At 37.0% G+C, this 18,873-nt stretch overlaps 1 protein-coding gene across 2 annotated transcripts in view; it reads left to right on the top strand.

The window, feature by feature from the left end:
• Window positions 1-972: 972 nt before the first annotated feature.
• LOC149801464 (cytochrome P450 2U1-like) overlaps window positions 973-18,873 on the top strand; it is a 61,167-nt gene continuing 43,266 nt past the window's right edge. Inside the window, exon 1 of one of the 2 annotated variants that reach the window (XM_089955617.1) lies at window positions 973-1,693. In XM_089955617.1, the coding sequence (XP_089811743.1) occupies window positions 1,342-1,693 (352 nt within the window). In that variant the 5' untranslated portion in view covers window positions 973-1,341. The remainder of the gene's footprint in view (window positions 1,694-18,873) is intronic. The other variant, XM_089955618.1, reaches the window with a different exon arrangement.

The following is an 18,873-nucleotide window of genomic DNA, read 5'->3' as shown; positions in this document are numbered from 1 at the left end:
ACGGTCTGTGGGATTCATGGGATGTTAATAAAAATGAGAAAGCAAATTATTAATTTTTTTTGGAGGGGCATATATCGAAAACGCGCAATCGAATACAGTTACGCGTAATGCATAATTTTGTGGGGAAAAAAGCGTAATGATAACGCCAAAAGCGTAATGGTTGGCATGTGTGTGTATACATGCGATTTTCCAAATAGGTAAACTATGCGGCACACACGTCAACGCCGAAATATGATTGGCTCAAAAGGTTATACTTATTATCACATGAGCTCAGACTTGTCTCAGAGTAAAAAATTCGCGAAAATCTCACGTTTCGTAGCACGTAACTTCAGTTTGGTACAACGCAGAAATGTCAATAATGGCTTGATGAATAGAAAAATATATCAGGAGTAAAACAAGCTATGTAGTATGGTCGTGTACCTTGAAACACAGAAATAGCAGAAGGAAATCGAGGGTCATGGGTGGAACGAAGTACGTGGAAGTTCCGTACCTTCTCTCTTATATATCATGATAGAGAGGGTCCTATGTCAGAATGGGTCATGGGGGTAATCTAATGTATTCTTGTCACTCTGTGTGATTTTTCCTTCAGATTATTGTTTTGTTTTCTCAACATAAGCTCGCGTGTAGACCAAAAAGTTGTTCTCCACCATTTTTTTTTTTTTTTTTTTTTTTTTGACTGGCGGCGAAGTCACAAAAATAAAAGGGAACACTCTTTTCATTGTAGTTACGTTCAACAAGTTGTTCACCTTTATTTTTGTGACTTCGCCGCAGGGTCACTTCCGCTTTGCCTTACGGAAATTACCGAGCGCGAATCAGCTATGAGCGTTTTGTCAACAACGATAAAAAAATCGATGTTCTGTAGTCATTATTTTCATTAATGATGAGGTATATGCCATAAAGTCTATACAAATCGCTTCGTGAATTTAATTTATAATATAAACGGAAGTCGCGTGAGTGCACAAGTAGACCTTTAACACCTATACCAAAAGTAAGTCACGTGTGATGAACCTAGCTAATAGTATGTCGAACAGATGAACTTTAAGAATTCTGCAGATCATACTGTTTTAAAATATTCGTGCAAGAACTAGTTGCATGAATAATCAATCATATCTTTGGGGATTTAGAAAGGCTCTCGTACGTAAGGATATACGAAGGAGTAAAGGTGAATACGGTACACATGTACTTACGATACGCACTCAAGTTTTACAAAACGACCAGTGTCTCCATTTTTTTGCTGCAATATACAGACAAAGCTAAGCTAGGTAGTGTTGCTCTGGACAGGTTACATTGTACAGAGTTTTACAATAATTTCTTGCTCTGATAAAACTCCGTCCACTCAACATGGGCACAGTATTCATTTATCTAGTGGTATTGTTGATACTGTTGTTTATATGGAAATGTTTTTCAAAATCCAGCAAGGAAAAACGACTGCCACCGTGTCCACCTGGAAAACCGTTGATAGGCAACTTGCTCGATTTCAAAAGATCGCCTCATTTAAAATTGGAGGAATGGACCAAACGCTATGGACCAATTTTGACGTGGACTATATTTAACAGAAGGGCAGTGGCGATAAACAGGGCTGACCTAGTTAGGAAGTTATTAACCCACGAGTCTCTAGCTCCATATACAAACGACCGGTTCAATAGCTTTCAAGGGGAGTATGTTGTCTGGAATTATAAGGATGTTCTCTTTGGTGAGTTTTATTTATTTGTTACCTCCTTATGTGAATTTTTTTTACCTTTCTGTATGTCCTCTCTCTCTCTCTCTCTCTCTCTCTCTCTCTCAGGGGCCCCGAGTGGCCGAGTTGTCTAAAGCGTTCACCGTTACGGACATCTCACCTGTCTGCGTCGGTTCAACTTCGAATCTCGGATTCGGCTAATGTAGTTATGTGAGAAAGCTTGCCAGTAGCTTCTCGTGGGTCGGTGTTTTTTTTCCGGGTTCTTCCTCCACCATTAATACTGGCCGCCATGTATAGCCTATCTTGTGCTGAAAAATGGCGTTAAACCCTACAACAACAACAACACTCTCACTCTCTCTCTCTCTCTCTCTCTCTCTCCGTACACATATGTTGGTATCATAGTATGTATGTATGTATATATGTATGTATGTATTTTAGTTATGAACAGTTATTTACTTTGTACTATGGTTTATTGAATGTGTGATGCAGACTCTTAATGTTTGTTTGTATACACTCGTACATTTTCTGATTGGTATATTAAGATTTGCGTCCTCTCTAGCGAGGCATACTTGTGACGCCGAAACAGGAGCGAGGTGGCTAGGGAAAGGTAAGGGCTGGAGGTTCATCTTAGAAGGTTTAAAACAAAAAGAAGAAGAAAAAAAAAGGCTTGGTTGGAACGGAGGTAACTAAAATTTCTGCAAGGATGCGAGCCTCGCAACATTTGCAACCCATAGATATTAAATACAAATGGGTACCAGTGGCGTCACTATGGTTGGTGTCACCCAGTGTGGTAACTCGTGGTGTCACCCCCTGGACCTCCTTCCGAAACATACCATAGAGAATCCTTAGTAATATCATTTTGATGTCACCCCCTCTGACGGTGTCACCAGGTGCGGTCCGCACTCCTCGCACCCCTCTAGTGACGCCACTGATGGTAGTCCGCGTTTCCTCTGACCCTTGCCACCCCATTTTTGATATTTGGACAGTTATGTTGTAGTGTAGGGTCAGAGCGCATTCCCTATCGAAAAGTTGAAATTCGCCGACACCATTTGGTGTCGGCATGGGGTAGCCGCTTACTAGCCAGCCCAGCAAACTTGAACGACCTTTCATCGAGATATAACTGCATGAAATCGATAGGAATATGATTATTTTCTCAGACATTGAGATCATGGCATTCTTTATGTCTTTAATCCGATGACACACGAGACGAAAGTACGTCGTTGCTAAAATTTGACCTGAATCTGGCCATATGTATTGCAAGTCATGTGACTACACAACGCTCGAGCCGACATCTCAATGACATCAGAGGTCATGCAGTCAAGTGAAATCAACAACAGCCCATTTCTAGTGTTGCTGTAGGAAAACAAATCGAACATATATATATATATATAAAAGTCATGTAATTTTTTTAGAAAAATTAAAAAAAACATAAGCTTCTCAAAATATTTATTGTGAAAACAACGACGAAAATCTGTAAATGTTGCAAAAATTAGAAGAAAACCAGATTCACTACGATGAGCACGTGTCAAAAAACATCATTGTCACGTGCTCGGTACTTTTTGAAAATGGTTTTCTCCACCCAGATACTGGGAGGTTTCTGTTCGTTGCTCTCAGAATAAATATGTTGAGATTTAAGTGTGCATTATATTTATTCACAAACATTAAGTGACTTCTATATAATGTGTCCAGATTCTATGTACAACAACTTGGGAAATTTGTTGATTTCGATATCACGTGACTATATGACCTCTGATTTCATTGGCAAGTAGGTTCCGAGATTTGTATAGTCATGTGACTCGGAATGCAAATGGCCAGATCCAGGTCAAATTTCAGCAACGACGTACTTTCGTCTAGTCTGTCAGCGGATTAAAGACATGACGAATGCTATGCTCACGATTTTTGAGAAAATAAATCATATTCATATCGATTTCATGCAGGTATATCTCGATGAAAGGTCGTTCAAGTGTGATGGGTCGGCTAGAAAGCGGCTACACCATGTCGACACCAAATGGTGTCGGCGAATTCCAACTTTTCGATAGGGAATGCGATCTGGCCCTAAACCCCAACATAACTGTCCAAATATAAAAAATGGGGTGGCAAGGGTCAGAGGAAACTGGGACTACACTGATGGGTACCACGAACATTTTTATACCGCAGTATTTGTAATTATTATATGCTCATTTTTTTTTTCTCCGTTAACTATATAATGTCAGAATCTTTTAGTATTTTCCGAAAATGAACTCGCGTCTAAATACACTTATTGCATTCACGTGCATAAAGGAATCTAGTAAACAAACAAACAATGGACGCCGACGCCAGCACATTTGATTTGTAAACAAATCATGTACACTCGCGAAAGAGGCGCTTTACGTTGTGGTTGTTTAAATTTGTTTCTGAATGAAATAAAACTTGTTTCGTGGACTGCCACATACTAGTACTAATATTAGTACCCTTACTCGTACCTCGTGGACAGGATACTAACATGAGCATATACGTGTTAATGGAGCAAGCCGGGTGTGATTCACACCCGGCCTTCTTTTAGCCTAATAATAACACTTTAAACATATTCCTTGCTTGTAATCCAATAAATTGGTTAGTCCTCTTATTTAATACCGGAAGTATCGAAAATCATTGTAGAAATAGTTGTAAAATCTCGTTTACATTTTTTAGCCGATATTTTCGTTTAGATCGTCCGCCATATTATTTCAAATAATGATTACTTCCCTTCTCAGCCTCGTTTGTTTGTGTGCCATATAAGGACATTGGCGCCTTTTTTGGAAATGTAAACAAATCGTAGTAAAATTTTGGCGCCGTTTGGGTCAGAAATTCTGCGCATTAATAGTAAATACGGTTTATCGGTAACTTTGAAATTCCACCAAGAATCGATTATTCGCACCTGATTGATAATTATATAACGTAGAATATCCAAAATATGGTCTGGCAAGCCTTACGTAGAAAAGGGGTCACGGCGAGAGTCTCGCGTTATCTGTCATGGCGGACAAGATAAGGCTAGAGTAGCCGTGCCAATTTATTTTATCGCGTACGGGCTGAATGAATTCAAAATAAGCCAAATTTCTTTCACAACATGATTATACTTATGTATTTGATTTCTACACTGTTTGTTTTTCTGACTTCAGTGACGATTTTTTTTGCTCCATTACATGATATAGGATCAGTTCGTAGCCTCAACCACAACAAATCATGTTGAGGCTACGACATCGTAGCTAGCCACATACCAGCTGCTTTGGCACATTCCATTTTAAATTTTTGGATACAATGTTTCGGATTTAGGCTAGCTACAGTATACAACAGACGTAAGAAAGGGTCCTTAACAATACCATACAAGTGACAAAGTCATATACTGTCTTCTTTAGCTGGTGATAAGAATGGCAAAAAATATACATAGTTTTACATCCTGAATTTCCTCAAAATGTACTTTCTTAGTTTTGCAAATCCGAATTACATGACAAAAATGGTACTAACAGCTGCCTCGCTTGGCTTAAAGCATTAAAAGGTTAGTGTTAGGACTGGTCGGCCTGGTGTCAGGATAATGTGACTGGCTGGGACATCATGCTACATGTCTGCGGCATGATGCCCCATTGCTAGACAGCACTATAAACTGTCACACTGCAGACATCGTACCGATATGACTGAACAATTGTTAAAGCTACATATAAAATCTAAATCACACACACACACCACCGGTAAAAAAAATACCACGATCAACGGGTATACTGGTAATACCAACAAATCTAATGGATACGACGTTTTGTTATTTTTACATAGCAAATCGCTAGACTTAAAGGCTGATTAGGCTATGATGTATTCCACTTGTTTTTGTAGTCGTCTGAGGAAGTTTTTGGCAAGTGGCCTTTGCTGGAACAGTTGTATTATATTGCCCAGTACGAACATAATTATTGGACCACATATAGAAGGATAGCTGATCTGTTACCCTCCATGCTGCTCATATTTTTAAACTATCACAGTTCCCAGGAACGTAGTTAGAAAAGGCCAGAGCTTCCTCGTTATGTATTGTATATTATCGTCTGGAAAGAGATTTAATCTTTTATTTCTTGTTTAGTGAATAGTCAAGGTGGTCATAATGGCAGCTATAGACATTTGGACTCGTATCACAGTTATTTTTCCTATATGGTCTCAAGATTTGTTTCTTAGTACTGAACTTTGCACTGTGTGTGTTGATTGTTATGGTTGGGGTGGGGTGCTCCCAATATTTTATTTAAACTATTATTGAAGTCCCACCCAGGCTCTGATTAGTTGGAAGTTAAATTTAGAGAAAGATAGATCTAAAACTCCGAGCCCTCAGTCAGCAATGCCGACGGTTACAGGTTGAAATTCAATGAATAACAATTTAATAACAATTCATTAATAAAATGACTCAAATTTCAAATTATGCTCATTCCGCCAGACCCTTTAATAATTCTATTGCATCACTTGGTTTGCAGTTTGAGACTGATTTTCACCTGTCTTGTATTTCTACTCATCTTTTATATCCTTTCTCTCTCTTATGTCTCACAATTCCTTCTCTTCCTTCCCGATCTTCCTCCAAATTAATTCTCCTCCTCATCCTCGGCTTTCGCTAGACACCTTCTCCATCTCCTCCACTTTTTCCCACATGACTGCACTTCTGTCGACTTCAACTGTTTCGGCTAGTCTCACTTCCATCTCCAGCTCTTGAAGCTCGAGATTCAGTGGAACCAGAAGTGATGTGTCCCCTAAAAAGCTTCCAGTGTACGATTTTTTTCCTTAGACCTAATCTCACATTAAACACAGCCTATCATCAGATAACGGCTATTAAATTTCTTCGGTCACGCATTCATTCACATCGAGATACCCGTACATTCTTGTATGGTAAAACAAACGTCATAATACAGCACGGTATCAATTACTTCTTATACATAGATCAATAAATTGCGTCACATCAGTACATATTCCTAATCCCGTTATAGTAAACATTATCACAACAATCAGACGAATATCTTTACCTTACAGCTCACACAAAGTACGCAAATATCCATGCTCTGATATATACATACGTCCATAGTAACTTGTCTTACATACTTCAACCATTTTCCAAATTCACAATTCAGGCATGTGTAAATTCCAACATAACGCGTTAGTAAATGCACTGGTTCACTACGAAATAATCAAATTCCGCCTCGCATTAATAACTCTCTACGTAAGCCTCAAGACCATTTCTCCAATACGCATGTAAATGAAACACTACAAAGGTAATTCTACATACTAAACGATCCTAGTAATTAAGTGTAGAAACTACAAATAATTACAAGTATGTTGCCGTAATATTCGGCAAAATCTAGCAAATAACTTAATGATCTTTTTGAAGCTTTGTCTTTTCTTAGAATATACCTCTAAGTGTTGCCGCCGAATTAAGAATGGCTTCTTCTCGGAGAAAACCCCATTCATCAGCAATCCGTCTAGGCGAATACTAAAGTTTCTCTTACAAGTTGGAAGGTATCATTCGGGTCTGAATTGTAATAACGCCATCTTATCTCAAATTTTAATTGGACCGATCAAATCAAACATAGCGGACAATAACCCTCTCGCTGATTGTCAACGTGGCGACGGATTAGAATACGCCTCATTCACCTAATGGATTTGCCTTTGAACATTGAACAAACTTTTAACATACATATGTCTTAACGGCAAGCCTTTGTTAAGTGATGCTATCGGTCGCCATTCCAACTCATGTTTCCGGTCTCTGGCTGGTCATGGTAACCTTGGGTAAGAGTTCAACACTAATCCCGCAATTGTCGAGTGAAGTTCCAGTCGGTCTGATCCTAGAAAGGAACCCTAAGTTAAGAATGCGTGTGTGTGTGTGTGTGTGTGTGTGTGTGTGTAGCTTCTATTACAATATCTACAAATGCATTATTTTCTTTTTCTGACTCTGATTAATGACAATCTAGTATCTAGTCCATGGATATTGTGCCAGTGTATTTTCCTAGATGATAGTAAATATTTCCTCAAACCCGAGTCTCCGTGTGCACGCGATCGAGATTCCATTGATATTGTTCATATTGGTGATACAATCATAAATCCAAGAAGAAAAGAAACACTCCCAGAAAAGCTGAGGCCGAGGCTTCCTAGAATCAAATCTCCAACTAAAGTGCAAAAATAGTGAAGTCGAGGACAGATTATCTCATGACGGGTTATGGATCAAATCGCGCCCCAAGTACAGCACAGCAAACATCCGAACGGTAATTTTAAGGCGCGTGATCTACTCATATAATAAGGGAGAAAGGAGCAGGAAAGAAAACTTAGACGCGCCCCTTATAAACGAGGAAACAAAAGGCTGTCATAGAGTATATTGTAGAAAAATTAAATGAAATCGTCGGAGATAGAGAGACCTCTTAATAAAAGTGATTGAAATTTACAAGCTAAGATGGGAGCTCTTCTACTGCCAAGCAGAAAATAAGAGGTTCAGAGGAACTCAGTTTCGAATAAATAATCCATAAAAAGTCTCATTGTCGTAAATTTGAATCTGTATGGTATTTTTCTTAAAGTAAAGTAGGGGTGGACATCACCAAAAACCACGTCAGCCCCTTCTAGGAAAATCTGCCCAAAAGCCAAATAGACCTGTCATTTGCAAATTTTATCCAGACGGACGACTGAAGTCACCCGAACATCAAGGATTCTATATATGCGATCATGATAAAAAATCATAAAACCTACAAAAGAGATATAAAAGCACACACTAATCAAAGAGGAATGGAAAGTTGATTGCCAACTGTTTGACAGGCTCACTGATAACATAATCAAACGCTTTGGTTTACCGATGGTCTGAGGAAATTAATGGATTAAATTGTGAAACTAAAGGCTAATCCGTTTCAGTTACATTATTTTTGTTCCTTATTTTTTTTAATTGTTATGATGAAGTTCTGTTTACCTTCCACATGTGTCAATTGATCTGTTGATTTAGAGGCACATATATAGTGTTAATCAGCGGGAACTATATAATACGTAACGTACCCACTACTACGCAGCTACATGTCATATGTACATGCAGGTAAGTCAAGCCGCTAAGCTGATTGATGCAATCCTGGGATAGGCTCTATCATTAGAGACTGGTTTCAGTATTTCTGTGTTTTGGGGCGATTTTATTTATTTTGTATAATGCAAGAACTGAATACTGCACTCGTCACATTCCCCATAAATTTAATAGAGTATCCTACCTTTAATCTCAGAGCATAAATCAACTGGATTACCTTCTGCTTTCTTCGCTAAAAGAGAACTTCTGAGCATGCGCATCAGTGCATCTAGTGAGATGACGTGTTTCGTTCGTTTTGAAAGTAAACCTATACCAGGCAAAGAAATCCGTGCTGTTTGATGCAAGTTCTTTTATATTTATTGGTAGAACATACATAAAGAAATAAAGACAAAAGGCTGTTATCCTATATATATATATATATATCTGTGTGTGTGTGTAATGTTATGAATTTATCAAAAAAGAACACATATTATAATTAGAACTTCTTTTATATGTCGGACAGGATCCAAACGGTGAGTTCAATGTTTACCACAAGAAACGTTCCATTTCAGAATTAATATTGAGCTACGCCCTTTTTACAGTTATTGTACAAAAGCTTATAAGCTTGCAAACATTTATATTATTGTTATCTATGTTTGATTTAATTATATCGGATTTAATATATATTTATTTTTTATTTTTGTTATATTTTTAATTACATGATATTGTAATGTAAATTTATTCAGTAGAGATGATACTTTTTTCAGAAAATAATTTGACCTTGACTGTTAGCTTTGTAAACACCAGGTGTTGATCTAAATCCTGACCTTGTTTCAGAGTTCGTAGCATCCACGTAAACAAGTTCTGTTTTATTTTTAAATGATTGGTTGTTGTCGAGGTCATGTTGGAACTTCGTCTTTAAGATGTAAACAATTTTATTTTATTTTTTATTTCTTAGAGTAAAACGATTGGTTTTCGTCAGGGTCACACTGGGTAGACGTGATCCTTAACAAGTACTTATTTTCTATAACCTTCGAGAAGATGATCACGTGACCCCTTGTTTACGTTTTACAAGACCATATAACCTCTGATTTGGAGAAATATTTTCAGTAGCAGCTGGGCTGTTAAACTGTTATATGTTTTGCTGTTTGGAGTTATTTCAGATTACTTGGTTTGGAGTTATTTCAAATTACTTGGATGCAAAAGGATTCATTCTTTTATTTTTCTGGAAAATATATTTTTATATAAAAATGTATTCAGCTATCAGAAACCAGAGTGATAATTCTTGTTTCTTCCAGGAACTGTAGACTTCAGCACTATAGATTGCAGCATACGTCATCTTCATCCATCTTGGATTCTTCGTCGGGATTCGAACGTGAAATCAGTAGAACATTTTGTTATTAGGACTACTAAAATTTTATTCTTGGATTATTTTTGGATTTGATTATGTAAAACCGTAAGTTCATATGGTTTCATTTTTACAGAATATTTTCATGGAAATAAATTATTGTATTTTTTCAAAGCTTGTTGTTTTCACTCTTTCTTGTGTTACTGTGTATTCGAGCCTAAACACATGACATGAGATTATAAGGTTTTAAATTTGAAAAATACAGGGATTTTTTAAAATAATTTTAATTAATTTCATTGTTCTAGAACAATTAGAAGGTCTCATTAAATCGTGTGACCAACAAGACGTACACAATATCTAGCTATATGAAGAAATTCAAATGTCCTTGACTCGGCCTAAGATAGTAATCCTAATAGTCGTCCAAAGTTGTTTACACCACTTCACTAGTCTTGAACAGGGTCAGCTATCAGATACAATTTTACATTACCCAAAACATATAATGAATTTTAAAATATTAAGTAACAAATAATGCAACATACATACATACATACATACATACATACATACATACATACATACATACATACATACATACATGCATGCATACATACATACATACATACATACATACATACCAATAAACTTTGTATGTCATGAAATTGTTGCGGTCGGTGAACGATAAAGAGTATACGGTAGAATATGCTGATGCGTTTCACACACATCCAACCGAGATTGCTTACTAATACAGGTCAACGTCACCTTTTACTTTCAATTTAAACGAAGCGATAAAATACCCGTTGTAATCAACAAATTTGGGCTTCGCATTGGTATACAAGCTTGCAAAAACGTTTGCTCAGTTTCAATGCGTACAGTGGTACATGATAGAAGGAAATAATGAAATTAACTCGTGTTTTAATATTTCCTTCTTGTTATGTGTTGTGTACTTCTCCGTTTAGACATGTCTAGTGTATATAAGCTAGATGGTCATCAACCTATTTCTTTAAAAAACAAAAAAAAGGCTAAGCAACAAGCATACTAACACTCAGCACAAGGGAAACGAATAGGAACTCTAATTTTGCTTGATCATTAGAAGGTTGTATACATCATTTAATTTTCAATGGCGGGGGGGGGGGGTGCGATTTCAAGTAGAACAAAAGCATCTGCCGAGTTGCTTGAAGTCTGTGTAAAGAAACATTGTTCAATAAATTTTTCATTCAAATATTCTTGGTATTTTATACATTTCCATGTAATTATACAATGTTTTTATCGTATCATTTTTTTACTTCACCATATCCTTTACGATCAAATACTTTGAACATATCTTTGCTTCCTGTACATGCCAGACCATAGATATTACTAGTCCAGTAATTATACCTGCTACAGCCATTAGTTGTATTAATGAGAATCTAACCTTGAGACTGCCGTTAGTTTCTTTGAATCAATTTTTAAATGATATTTTAGGATTATGTTTTAATGTAAAGAAAATATTGTTTTCCTCTAGATGATTTTACAAAGATCCCATTAACCTGTAAAGATTAGATTCCTGTTGGGGATTGATTGAGCTTGCAATATGCTATTTGTTTACCGATATAGACAATGTTATATTTATTTATGTTCGAATAATGGATGAGTATTTATATAAAATCCTGATTTAATTATGTCTGTGAATCACATAATGTGCTGGCATGAACTTAGTGGATGGAGCAATACTTAAATCAGGAAGTTTAAACTACTTTCAAACTTCAAAAATATCCAGCAACCTTTTCTGTCAACACCCCTTACCAGTTTAATAAATAGATACCTTTATTTTCTACAAGTTTATTTCATCTATTTCAATATTTTCTTTGGACCGCTCCGGTAGCCTAAGTGGTTAGAGCATCCATCTCGGATGCGGGAGGTCGCGGTTTTGAATCTCGGACGAATTATACCAAGGACTTATAAAAATGGTGTTAGTAGCTGCCTCGCTTGGCACTCAGCATTAAGAGTTTAGTGTTGGAACTGGTCGGTCTTGTGTGTGGAACATGATGGTACACGTCTGTGACATGATGCTCCAGTGCTAGACATAACTATAAACTGCCACACTGCTGGTATCGTAGCTATATGACTAAAATTGTTCAAGCTACGTTCACAAAATTTAAAACACACTCAGTATTTATTTTAATACCATTTGGATATTCCTGACTCGGTACAGTGTGAATTTTGGAGCAAAGTACATCCATAGGTATTAATTTAGTTGTTTCATCAATTCATGTTTGTTATTATCCGTTTACTCCGCACGTATTGTGTTTATTTCAAGACAAGCAATAGTGTTTCATCCCATTTTAAGTTTAATTCAATTTTTAATTTCTTTGTGTCATCATATGTATCCATCTTAACTGTGTTGGGGGACCCAGAGTGGTCGAGTGGTCTAAAGCGTTCTCCGTTACGGATCACTGCTATCTCACCACTGTCTGCGTGGGTTCGAGTGTTGGATTCGGCTGATGTGGGTATGTGAGAAAGCTTGCCAGTAGCGTCTCGTGGGTCGGTGGTTCCTTCCGGGATTTTCCCGGGTTCTTCCTCCGCCATTAATACAGGCCGCCATGTATAGCCTATCATGTGCTGAAAAATGGCATTAAACCCTACAACAACAACTTAACCCTGTTTATGCTACCACTTTGAGCGTGTGTTTTTTTTTTTTTGTTTGTTTTGTTTTTTTTTTTTGTTTTTTTTTTGGTTTTGTATCTACTTAAATGTTTAATACGTCTGCATACAATGGATCCATTTGTTCCAATCTTTTGAAATATTTTCTCATTCGTTTCGTCCTTTTGTATATTTCATTATTAATACTTTGTACACACCAGTATTATTTACCGCTTGTCGATGAACATTTCTTATCTGTTGTATATGTTCATCTTTGCAGTTGTTTGCAACGTTCAGTACAAATAACACCATGCATCGTTTCATTACTTTATATCAAAGCTGTAATAGGTAAATCGGCAGTTGTTTTCATAAATCCAATCTCATTAATATTAATTTTTGATTTTTAATGTCCTCTGTCCTTTTGATTACCTCATTTTATTGGATCTTTATTTTATTCAGATATGTCTGAAAAGTCGATAGTCTTCCAGAATTTGATGTATCCATGTGATTCAGCAAGTCATCCATCTCATCGTTTATCTTCTGCACCATTGAATGTATATGTCCAAAGCTGCGTTTCTCCCGTGCTCTTTCTCATACCGTTTGTTACGAGTCTTTGCTCTTAAAAAAAGTAACAAAAAAGAGTAAAAAGCAACAAGCATTGTAAAATTCAGCAAATAATTTATTTCCCTAGAACGCAAAATGAAAATAAAAAAAGAAAGACCTTACAGTATTGCAAATTAAATCCTAAATGAAATCATAGAATTACAGACACAAGTGCTGATAATTTGTCTTATGTTGAAACACAGTAATATAATTCCAAGTTTGAATTTAACTGCAAATCCCAGTGAATTTTACTGTGCAAGAATATTATTTTTAAAGTGCACTCTGTATTTCTTGAGAAATTTCGCGTAAATTGAACAATGTGAAGAAATAAATTTCAGTCCAAATGATAGCAGCAGGGAAGTCGTACAGACCAGGTGGCACAGACTAAAATAACCCTCCCAAACAAACTTTATCCGTAGAAGCCTCAGATTTCAAAAATAACGCCTCCTGCGCAAATTAATCAGCGAAAATTCGACCCAAAGTGCATTTTCAGACATAAAAAAAACAGCATTTTTTTTGGGGGGGGGTAGTAAAATTTATGTGCGATTGCAAATTCCGACTGCAATTTTATGAGTAAATCTGATCAAGACCGACTCGATACCTACTACGAGGATCATGAAGATTAATCGTGACAAAACCGTGTGGTGTTGCCTGAGCGTGACTGAAGAAATTTTTAAACTTATTTATATCCATATCGCCGTTACACCAAGTCTGATGAATATTCCTCAGCGTGTGAGTATCAACGCCATTAAATACCGATAAAATATTACAATTATCTCTAATTACCTTCGGAATTTGCGTATATCGCTGCGTCACGTAAATCACATCGGTGTTCTTGTGTCGGCCACGCGAGAATATCCTAGCTGGGTTAGTTTGTTTATCCAGCATCACATCATCGAAAACGACAAGATTATTAGCATCACCGTCTAAACTTTCCACTGATGGAGCTTCATTGATATCCGTTATAAATTCTATTGTGCCATCTTCAGTATTATCACTAAATTCTTTTAATACCTGATAACATCGCTGATCATCAACAGACGGCGCAACCAAATACAATTTATCCCATTTCAACCATCGCATAATCAAATTTAGCAACAATTGCGTTTTTCCAGAACCAGATGGTCCAATGATTATCATCCTTATCGAATTCGGTAATGCCTCGGTGTGTTTTACTTGCTCGCGTTTTTTCGTGGCTGAAAAATCAATTACATTCATGTTATTAGAATATTATGGATTCATATTGTGTTAAGTGTCGCACTCGAACTGCTACGATAAATCCAATCGAAGTCGTTACACGCAACAACAGGAATGCAATTAAGGGAGAATGTGAAGTTTGTAAGACAATTAAGTTTAGATTTGTAAAAAAAAAAGTAGAACCGGAGGAGACATCGCTGCCTCCTTAACAAATCTGCCTGGAGCTCCTTGGGCGAAATATCCCGGAGAGAAACATTTACCAGGATATAATTACTGCGGACCTGGTACAAGGCTAGATATAAGACTTAACGATAATAATCAACCAAATCCTGGCGAGGATCCAGTAAACGCTATCGATAACGCATGCTACTATCACGATCTTGCATATCGCAGCGGAGATTTACAACAAAGACATCTCGCTGATATTAAATTAATTCACGCAATAGATGCTATTCCTGATAAAAATTTCAAAGAGAAATTGGCAACTTGGTTGATAAAAGGAGCAATGAAAGGTAAATTAGTACTAGGTGCTGGTAATTTATAATGGAGCAAATATATTATTCTCCGCGAGGATTTTGGCGAGGAAAATCAGCAATAGCCAAACTTGCTAAGGCAGCAAAAGTAAAGCAATCTGTCGCTGAATCGTGGCTATCGAGACAAGCAGTCTGGCAAATTTATCTTCCTCCGCCTAAGAAAATATCATATGCGAGTTTCTCTGTCAGTGTCCCTAATGAAGTCCATCAGGCTGATCTTATGTTTCTTCCTTACGATACCGTCGACGGAGTTATATACAAATATGTTCTGACGGTTGTTGATATTGCAAGTAGGTACAAGGAAGCAGAACCATTATCGAATAAAACAGCAACGGAAATAGCAAAAGCATTTGAGAAAATTTATTCACGATCTCCATTAACATGGCCGAAGCTTCTCCAGGTTGATCCAGGTCGAGAATTTCTTGGCGCGGTTACTTTATTGATGAAAAAGAATAATGTTAAAATCCGTCGCGGTATTGTAGGTGTTCATCACAATCAAGCTATCGTTGAGAGATTCAATAAAACTCTTGCAGAACGATTATTCGGATATCAGTACGCGAGAGAATTTATTCAAGATAAACGATCTCACGATTGGGTAACAAGATTACCTCACGTGATTAATGCGCTAAATAACGAAGTAACACGAACAATATCAATGAAACCCGCAATTGCAATTACAAAGACAAAAATACCACTAAAGCGAGATTCTACTATTCCACCTGTGCTAGGTAGCGTTATTGTAAGGTATTTGTATAAGGAAGGAGAAGCCGAGGGTGGCAGAAAAAGAGCAACTGATCCAAACTGGAGTGTTACGACACATAAAATATCAGCTGTAACAAGATCATCAGGAAGACCAGCAATTTATTTTCTAGATTCACTAGCACCACAACGCGGATTTACCAAAGAAGAATTACAAATAATACCGAGAGATACTCAATTACCACCATCGTCGTTAATGTGAAATTTAATTCTACCTAACTGAGATAATTTTCTTACTCGAGACACGGCCAGATAAACTAAATTTGACCAGGAAATTCTATCATCGACAATCCAGACTTGACCATCTACTGTTAATCCTTGTGATGAATGTATCGTTGCTGCGTATCCGAGTTTCCATGGTGATTTTTCGGCATTTATCGCATCATTGACAAGATTAATATCAACGAAAATAATATCATTTAAAACCATTATTTTTTCTTCTCCACATGGCAAAGTAACATTAATATTTTGTTTCCTAGTATCAGCTGGCCTGTAACACAACGGAACCTGCAATGTTGGAAATTTCTCACAATGAAGTTTGAATAGTATTTCCTGAATAGTATCGCGAATAATTTTTCTGCTAGCAACAATCAAATGATCTGGACGCCACAAAGTTAGAAAATTATCCATCGGAGTCTCATCAATTATTTTTCTCATCACATCACATTGAAACTTATTAGGTTGCAACCGAATCATTTTTTTAAACTCGGTCAGTAAAATATCATTAGATCTATAATCAGCATCAATCTCTTCATAATAATCCACAAAATTTCTAAGCCATCTATGAGGAGATTCGCCATCAATAGGATCAGGTTGGCCGTGATCGCCGCACATTATTACTGCGGTGTTTTTCTCTTCCAACCAACTTAGGAATGATTTTAGTATAACTAAATTTACTGTGCAAATTTCATCAAATATTATAATCTTATTAACGTACTTGTTTCCCATTCGAGCCGGATCCCACAATCCACCACTATATTTGAAATAACTGTGATAAGTACAAGAATTAACGCCACGTTGTTTTATTTCTCGAGCTAACCTGTGAGTTGGAGTTAACACGATCATATCAGAGTTTGAAAATAAGTTTATTGCTCGTGTTGTTTTACCACTACCGCCAGGACCATTTAGGTAAACGAATTTGTTTCGTGAAATCGGATCAAACGCAGATGCTGCTGTTGATACTTCATCATATTTATCTTTATGAAACTTATCGCAATCTTCTACATCCGCGTCCTCACAATAATCTAGAATATCCTCGTTTTTTATTCTCCAGGTTCCCCAAGCCCCATCGGTGATTAAATTTTCTAGCCTACATTGATATTTTTTATCGATATAAAACGAATCCGTTGCAACCCTTACCGCGATATCGGCAAATTTATTTATCATTGATAGCAGATTGATACTTACATAGGCGAGCATTGATGATCTCAAATGAGTATACTGCGCTGATTCTCCATCGAGATAAGTGATCACTGTACCCAACTTCGTTCCATCAATAATAATATTTTCTCTGTTGCAAAATATTCCACGCGATACTGTATCAGCAATAATAAAATCCATCTCGGCATCATTGATAAATAACCTAGCGTGGCGATGTTTATGATCAACTGATCCTCCTTGAGTAAATTTACCAATTATTTTTCTTCCAATATCTTTCGCGTTTTCACAATCTGTCGGCAACCACACCTCGGTCTGCTTTCTATACGATATAATCGCTTCACTTACCGTCAATGATATTAACATCGACGAATCCAGCATATATCTCAACAATACCGTAGGAACCCATCTTCGCTGAGATAAATGCCGACCAAACCAAATATAGCAAATCTTATGCAAATTTTCAGCAAGTTCGAATGAAGTAACATGAGCGAATCCTGTCATGACAAAATCAGGTAACGGTCCGTTAATTGCCACTCTCGTCATTTCGTTGGTGGGATGGCCGAATTTAGCAAAGTAATCCGCACAATCGCCATATCCGAGAAAACTTCCAGGATAGCATGCACTCATATCAACAGAAATCATATCTTCGAAATAATACTTGGTATTCCATAATCCTCCATGGCCGTATTCGATACAACTAAGTTGAATATCATTGAGAAATTCATTCCTTGTAGGTTTCCACGAATTTCTCTCTCTGGCAGCGTGAGCGGCAACAGACGGAACAGTAAAACAATTTGTCAGTAACTGATCTGGATTTGATGAATACTTCACCGCGATATTTCTCATTGTTTCGTGTAATATTTCATCACGGTAAATATCTCCGCGTGGCAATATAAATTGATCATATCTTTCTTCGCTAGAAAATAACCAAACCGATATTGGATCGGATTTGGTTAATAATTTGATATACCTGAACATTGCATCAGAATTGTCTTTGGATTCTTCCACGGGATAAAATTTAACAACACGATCTCGTGGAAATATCATTACCGACTGACTCCACGCATGTGAATTATGATCAACAATTTCGATTGGTGTTCCTCGAGACTTATACGGTGACGAATATAATATTTCACCCGATAACGTTTTAACCGTAATAGGAAATTTAAGTTTCTTGCTCAGCGCAGCAACATCATCAATCGATGCACCATCAGCAACTGTCTTTGCCCATGAATTAATTTTATCCAATCTCAATTGAGTTAGACCAGATCCACGACGAGCATTTTTCATGTGCTCGATAACTCGTTCAGCCACGCAGTTTATTTTCGGAGATTCCTTCATCGCAGGTAGATTTTTCGCATCAGGATTATTATTCAGCCGATAAATTCCATAAACAACAGCACTAGAAGGATACGCCCTAGCATAATAAGGACCATCAATCCCTAATAACAATCCCGGTTTCGAATTCTTATCAAGAACAACATTTTTCTTACCGCCGCGTACTGGATCTCTTTTATCGCGAATAATCCAAGTATCATCGGGCATTTGTGCAATAAATTTTATTCCAAAGATAAATCGCTCCTCTTTGTGTTCAGATTTTATATGTTCGATTATCTTCTTCGCTCGCTCCAAATTCATCGTAGCATCAACGAAGTTAGTTTTCCACGTCGACCAGGTATGAATCGCTCCATCATCGAAAAATTCTTTCTTTGCACGATCAACCTCTGGAATGATATATTCTGCCTCATCA

Source organism: Sinohyriopsis cumingii, chromosome 4 (genome assembly GCF_028554795.1).
Source record: "Sinohyriopsis cumingii isolate HCF-2022 chromosome 4, ASM2855479v2, whole genome shotgun sequence".
NCBI lineage: Eukaryota > Metazoa > Mollusca > Bivalvia > Unionida > Unionidae > Sinohyriopsis > Sinohyriopsis cumingii.
The sequence above is the reverse complement of the archived record's forward strand: the minus strand, read 5'-3'. Positions and strand labels throughout refer to the sequence as shown.